This window comes from Sinocyclocheilus anshuiensis, unplaced genomic scaffold (assembly GCF_001515605.1).
Source record: "Sinocyclocheilus anshuiensis isolate Anshui unplaced genomic scaffold, SAMN03320099.WGS_v1.1 scaffold1497, whole genome shotgun sequence".
In the NCBI taxonomy this organism is placed as follows: domain Eukaryota; kingdom Metazoa; phylum Chordata; class Actinopteri; order Cypriniformes; family Cyprinidae; genus Sinocyclocheilus; species Sinocyclocheilus anshuiensis.
The window spans coordinates 1,136,925-1,144,840 of NW_015543492.1; the positions used below are offsets into that span (position 1 = coordinate 1,136,925).

Sequence of the window (7,916 nt, forward strand, 5' to 3'; positions counted from 1 at the left end):
TTTGAAACGACATGAGGGTGAGTAATTAATGACAGAATTTAAATTTTTGGGTGAACTAACCCTTTAAATGCCATTAGTTGAACTTACGTGTGCTTTTCCAACCCACTTAAGTGGACTTAAGTTAATTTTTCTATGCAGTTTCATAATTATTGTCTTTGAAATATGGGTAAGTGTACTGCCCAATGTACTAACAAGCATTTATGCAAGTATTTAAAAAAATTAATAAAATGTAATTAATTCATTCATTACATTTATATAGCGCTTTTCTAGGCACTCAAAGCGCTTTACATTGCGTCTCCTCATCCACCACCAGTGTGCAGCATCCACCTGGATGATGCGACGGCAGCCATATTGCACCAGAACACACACCTCCCATCCAGGTACTGACCAGCTCAACCCTGCTTAGCTTCAGTGGGTAACCAGTCTTGGGCTACAGGGTGATATGGCTGCCAGCCGAAAGTACAGTACAAGTGCACATTCAGTACACTCAAGTGCACTTTTTCTTCCCTGTAGACACAGGCTGAATTCAGTACATTTTTCACACTCACCATATAGAAATACGAGAGGCAACATCCGACAGTCCAGAACACTGATCCAGTTTTGATCGACTTCACCTGAACAAACACAGAAAACTCACTTCCAGTTCAATTCAAAAAGCCACGCCGAACTTCCTCCAGCGCTTCCTCTTACCCACAGGAAGTAGGTGAACTGCAGGGCGAATATGGCGACGGCCTCGTTATCGAAGGATCCGGCCACTGAGCGTGAGATGTATCCGGGCACGACGGCCATGAAGCAGGCGGACAGAAGCCCCGCCCCCTGACTCCACAGCTCCCGCGTCAGCAGGAAGGTGGCGACGGCCGTCAGAGCGCTGAAGACGGGCGCCAGGAACACGCAGACGTCCCGGATGTGGACGGTCAGATGGACAAGGTTCAAGATGTAGTGAATCAGACCTGCAGTCACCATCAGACCAGGATAGACCTGCAGGAACACACAGGAACCGGTCTGAGCTCCACATGAAGCTCCTCAGATAAATCAATAGTTCAGACGTGAATGAACTGAATCTCGACTCACCGTTCCTCCAACGATTCGACCCAGAGGATACCAGGCTCTCTCATCGAACCAGTTGAGGAACTCGTAGAAACCGTTGGTGGTCAGATGATGGGTGGATCTGTAATTAAACCTGTTCACAAACACACATGAATATTCACAGACTGCTGCACATGCAAATGAGACTCAGAGCAGAGGTTTGGCTGATGTCAAACATGAATGTAACGTCATTTGTGCGTTGTGATGTTTCTGCTCTTCTTTCAGAATGTCTGACAGCTTATCTGGAATCAGTCCATCATCACATATATGCTATGAATTATGACAGACTTTACATTCTGATGATGAAGCTATAACAAGCTCACGACATAACAAATAAACAACAATGTGCTTATGACATATAAACGAATAAATAAATAAATGAATAAAATTAATAAAATAAAATGAGCTCATGACAAATAAATAAATGAATAAATAAATAAATGAATGAATAAAGACAGAAAGTAAAGAAAGTATATGAAGATAATAATTCAGTTCTAGATTAATGAAAATATAAATAAATAAACAAATGAACTCATGACAAATAAATACATAAATAAATAAAGACAGTCAAAACACAGAAAGTTAAGCAAGAACATGAAAATAATAATTTGGTTCCAGACGACTGCATGCATGAATTAATGAAAAATAAATAAATAGCTTATAACAAGCTTATAACAAAAATAAACAAACATACGGTATGAATTATGACAGACTCTTCCTCATCTTCTGAAGGCATGAGCTGTAAACAATGACACTGCACTTCCTCAGATACTGAGCGAACATGAACATCATCTGCATCCGTCAGTCTGGATCAGACCAGCATCTGTGAGCACAACATGAGAACATCAAAAGCTTCTGGACACAATGAGAGAAACTCACAAACTCCCACTGAGCATCCTCACACACACACACACACACACGCATTCAAACACACAACAGACAGTCTGAGCGGATGACAGGCTGAGTGTGTATGTGAGCTGATCTCAGAGAACCCATTTCTCTGCTCTAGAGGTTGTGAAACCAGTGCTGGTAATCCATCACAGATGACACACACACACACACACACACAGACAGACATTATTTTAAGACAATCAGTCCTCAGTAATCAGTTTTCTCCAGTTTTCGGTGTCTATGACAGATTCTGTTGTACAGTCAAAGGTGTCAGAATGAGACTCTACACAAGAACACAATCTGAATTAAAAATCAAACTGATACTGATAACAAACACACCTGATCTGATTTAAAAAAAGAACTGAACTTATTAAAAACACAATTCATCTGAATGCAAAACAAACGGATCTGATTTAAAACACAAATGATATTAATTAAAAATCCAACTGACATGGATTACAAACACAACTGGTCTGAATATCAAAACCAAATTTATATAAAAAAACAACTGATCTGAAATCAAATGTGTGTGTATGTGTGGCAGTCAGTCACCGCACCGGTGTGGATATTTACTGTACTTCGCAATCACAGATTCTAGCCTACGTCTTGGAATATATGACCTAAACTGAAATTTCAACTCAACAATGTTCACGTTTCCCTGGTTTATTCCACATATTCAATATCACCTGAAATAAATGCCATTACGGACAAACTACAAGCCAGAACCACAATAAAAATACTGAACTGATCTCTGTGATGTCTCTAATCAAACTGATCCAGGAACATCAGCAGCTCATAACAACATTATTCATCATGATCTCAACAGGATTACCGAACTCAGATTGAGTGTTTAAGTCGAAATCAAAAGGAGCTCAAGATCGGAGTGTGACACTGAATCACGTGAGCCTGAAGGAGGAGGAGGAGGAGGAAGAGTCATGCAATGACAGTAGAACAGAAGAAATGTAGCCATGTTGTCTCCAACACTGGATGGATGAAGGTTTTCAGACAAGATGTTTCCAGCTCAGCATCCTCTCACTTCACACACAAATTCACACAAGAATGACAAAAAACTCACAAAGTACAGAATGAGAAAAAAGTTTAGAGAGACAGAGGAGCCTGAATTCACCATGAACAAAGAGAAGAATGAAAGAGAGACAGACAGACAGAGAGAGAGACAGGTGGAGGTGAAATAAATGTGATGGACGACAGGTTCTTTTTTGGGACAATGGATAACACACACACAGAGTGACCCATTTCTACCTTCTGGGCAGCTCTAAATCTAGAATTACAATGAATAAAAACTTAAATAACTCAACAACCCAAAAACATGTTACATGTTAGTTAATTTGACATCTTCTGATTACTGATTTCATCATAAACTTACAGTTTTTAAGCTAACTACCTAAACAATAGGTATAAGACAGAGAGACAGAGAGAGAGAGAGAGAGAGAGAGAGAGGATAGATAGATAGATAGATAGACCCCTCCACAAAAAAAGAGAGATGAGAGACTGAAGTGATCTCGTGTGTGTGAATCAATAAGACATTAAAGTGACTCTAAGAATAAGAAGTTATCACAAACGACTCCAGGATGTTTGATCCATTCAAAACTCAATAAAACACCAGTGAAAGATCTCAGCTGTGCTCGACAGCAGAACAGAGAACAAACACAGACGTCTGGCTGAATCTCCTGCATCTCAGATGTACAAAGACCCCTGTAATCACATGTCTCCTCATTTTCTGAGTGAACTATTCCTTTAACTACTCTAATCATTCAGTCCTAGATTAACAAACACCATGAGAACAAACACAAACCTGCCGTGAGTAAATGAGCTTTATATTCATTAAAATTATTAAAAAACGGTCACGCATTGAAGCAGCAAGAAACATCCTGATCACAGTTTTTGTATTCAGACTCTGATCAGAACAGACGTATAATGAGGATTTACATGAAAATAAAGCAGGTGGAGCATTACTAGAGCTTCATGCTGAAGATAACCACCATCTGTTAGAGAATAATCTGATTCGTTTGACATGGAGAGATTCATTAATGATGTAGTGGGAACTCTGTTCACTTCACGGCATGATCAGAAGAAACCAGCACCGGTTTCATCCTGATCAGAGATTCAGAGCTGGTCTGAGATCAGTCAGAAACCATTCAAATCTCACAGGGAAATGCTTCAGCTCTTATAAGACTCCAAAAAGATTCAATTCATCAATGTTTGATTCATTTTACAGTCAAACATGACCTGATCTTACACTGCCAGAGCACTGAAGAGAAAGGCATAATGTGTACTGCATACTACACACTGCATCAATGTCAGGAATTATTATGGTTTATTAAGGGACAATATTTTCCCCCTAGAATTTAATTCTGAGGATAATTTTTGTTGCTTAATGGGGGCATGTTTTTCCTACCAAATAAACACAGAGAAAATGTCGTCTATGCAAATAACTAATTTATTAATACGAATTGTCAATCTGAACAGTTATGTCAATAATAAACATATAAAAATATGTACACTATAAAAAAAAATAAAAAATAAAAACAACATCAAAAGGGTCATTCCATGTCAAATCAACCAAATTTCACAAACTTCAAATTTTTTATTTTTGTCAATATATTTTCTGAATAAAGACAAACATGTATGCAGTGATCAAATCCAAAATATTAAATGTCAAAGATGTATATTTACGGAGTAATCCACTATTTTGTAGAGGGGAGGTCAAATTGACAATTTTCACCTGAGATTAGGGCTGCATGATTAATCGAATGCGATTGTCATGCGCATTTTGTTAAAAAAGCCGGTTCTGTAATCAGCAAGAAATCATCATCACGTGCTTTCAGATGGAGCAGCATTTACTACACATAGCCGTAGTTCACTGACAAGTTACGCAAAAAAATCGCAGACGATTTTATTGCGCGATTCTGAAATCGAAGGTTACTTATCTGAAAAAGTAACTCAGATATTCTCTTGTAAATTAAAAAGTAATGCGTTACTTTACTAGCTACTTGAAAAAAGTAATCTGATTAAGTAACTCGCGTTACCCCCAACACTGGTGCTAATGACTAGGAGTGGCATTATATTAAAATAATTACATTTAATAAAATAATTAAAATGATTAAATTCTATAATTCCGGATGTTTCAAAAACTGAACAGATTTTGTTTTATCAATTTTGTTGTTTGTGAAGTTATTTTATTAAATTATTTTTACTCACAAATCGTAAACTCGCAATTTACACCCAATAAATTATTTTAGCACTTGACATAACTAGAAAAATTTGAATAGGTTATAAAACTTTTCTTTGAGGATTTTTCAAGATTTTATTGACTTTTCCAAGTCAAGAAATCAGACTTTTAAAATTGCCTTATTCATCCAGGTTTTACAAGACCCTAAGAATCCTGGTTCTTGGCAGTTTTTGAGGGAATGAATTAAAATAATAAATATTTTCTTTTCAAATTTTTTTTTAGCCTACTTAAATGTTTTTTGATTTATTTTAAATGATTTAAGTTGAAAACATTTGAAATCAGTGAGATATATGTTAAGATTCATTTGGTTGAGAACATTGCACATTATGTATTCTCACTGAGTCTTTCAAGTTAGAAAGAGTCACGAGAAACTTCAAAGAGCTTCTGTGACATCAAGTGATTTACAGTGAAATCTCTTCAAACGTCTGAATATGCCGACAAAACCGATCCTTTGAAATGTATGCATCTGAAAACCTGATGAATGTTTTTTTATTTATTTTAAATGATTTAAGTTGAAAACATTTGAAATCAGTGAGATATACAGTGGGTACGGAAAGTATTCAGACCCCCTTAAATTTTTCACTCTTTGTTATATTGCAGCCATTTGCTAAATTATGTATTCTCACTGAGTCTTTCAAGTTAGAAAGAGTCACGAGAAACTTCAAAGAGCTTCTGTGACATCAAGTGATTTACAGTGAAATCTCTTCAAACGTCTGAATATGCCGACAAAACCGATCCTTTGAAATGTATGCATCTGAAAACCTGATGAATGACAAAAATGATTTTGCGTGTGTTGATGCTCTAAAATAATACTTTTTTCAAAGCATTTACCATAGCAGGAGGAAAACACTGTCATCAATTTCCTTTAGTGCTTCTTAAAGAGAAAAAGATTCATTGAATCTCTTCAGATGCCCTCTGCTGTCATCATCAGTCTCTATGCAGTTACATTCATGCACTTGGCAGACTGCATTCAAGACTTGATTGCATTCAAGGTTGATAATTTGACCAGTTTATTCACTTGGAATCAATCCCATGACCTTGTCATCACGACACCATGATCTACTGTTTGAACTACAGGAAAGCCATGCTTATGTCTTTCATCCATGCATAGTTATTCATCATCAATGTATTCCAAAAAATCAACAGTAAACACTTTTTACCATTATATGTTGTTCCACTTCACATTTTAGATGCAAACATACATACGGCCCTATGATGTACCAAAATAAAAAAAATAGGTTTAACTTTAAGAAATGATGGATTACATTTCAAAATATTAATTCAATTGATAAATTATTTTGCATTCATTTGATTAATATGTTTGTATTAAATCATAAACCCCAGAAAAAATAAAACAATCAACACAATAAAAAATAAATAAATAAACATTCAATAGGACACTAGCATTGTTAACACTAGTATTGTACTAGTATTTGAATAAATTATTACGTTGTTTAGGTTTTATAAAATTAATAGATTAGACGTCATTTTTGGTTATTAAATATATAGTTCAGTCATGAAACTCTAGATGGCGCATTCTGACGGGGTGTTAACGTAACTGATGATATTCAGAGAGTTAAACGACTTGGCACAAGCTGATTGGTTCATGCTGCATATGCAGCCAATGAGCTTACTGCCTTGCGTTTATATGGCTGGCTAGCATTCACTTGAGATTCCTGCAGCGCGCTTTCAGAGTTTCTCTGAAACCCTCCACCTTCCCCAGCTCCACCTGTATAGATCTGCTACGGGTTATTTTATATGCTATTTGTGCAGCAGCAGCATGCCTTAAATACTCATGGCACCGTATCGCCATATGCACTGGCCTGTACTTGCTTGCAGCAGCAACAATAATCTACAACTACAGCAATAACCAACAGCAGCAGTGTAGCAGATCTGGTCCGCCAAGACCAAATACATTAACATTGTCATATCCATCACCATGCTAAAATGTTCAGAGAGTTGTCATGATTGAAAATTGGTTAATTCAGAAAAATGTAAATAGGAAACATGGAATTTTGAAAAAAACAAACAAACAAAACAAAACTGAATTTGGGAAAAAATTTAACGGATTTCATATGGCCTTAAAATTAATCTTTTTGTTAAACATTTAATAAATTGTAGTTAAATTGTATACGTTTCATGATTTCAATTAATTAAACATGTTTTTGCATTAATAAAATTCAATTAAACCATTAAAATGGAAAACAATTTTAGGAGAAATAAAAGAGAACGGATTTCACTGCGCTGTAACATTTTATCTTTGTTAATAAACTGTTGTCCATGATTTCAATTAATTAGACATGCTTGTTGATAATTAAAACTTAATTACATTATTAAAACAGGACCCAGAAAAATTCAAATTTTGGAAAAAGTAAAATGGAATTTTGGATCAAATAAAATGGATTTCATTGGACCCTCCATTCTGTTCTCCATCAACAATCATCCATTCCAACTCAGCATGCATGCACTGATCTGTCTTTACTCCAGGAATCTCCACTGTCTGTTTTCTTGTTCGTGTGGATCTGATCCGGGTCAGTCTGATGTCTCTGTGTCTGACTGACAGTCTGCCAACCAGCAACACATGGCACTCACAAAACACACAGTCTGTGAGCCACCAGAGATGAGGATGATGATGTCATTATATTCACAAACCCACACACACACACACACACACACACAAACCCACAAA

General features: G+C 36.4%; 1 protein-coding gene across 1 annotated transcript in view; it reads right to left on the bottom strand.

The window, feature by feature from the left end:
- Positions 1–7,916, bottom strand: part of LOC107694749 (dolichyl-diphosphooligosaccharide--protein glycosyltransferase subunit STT3B-like) — a 21,266-nt gene that overhangs the window by 8,179 nt on the left and 5,171 nt on the right. Inside the window, exons 2-4 of the mRNA XM_016494429.1 lie at positions 1,072–1,180; positions 691–978; positions 549–614 (exon numbers count right to left, since the gene is read on the bottom strand). Of these exons, the coding sequence (XP_016349915.1) occupies positions 549–614; positions 691–978; positions 1,072–1,180 (463 nt within the window). The remainder of the gene's footprint in view (positions 1–548; positions 615–690; positions 979–1,071; positions 1,181–7,916) is intronic.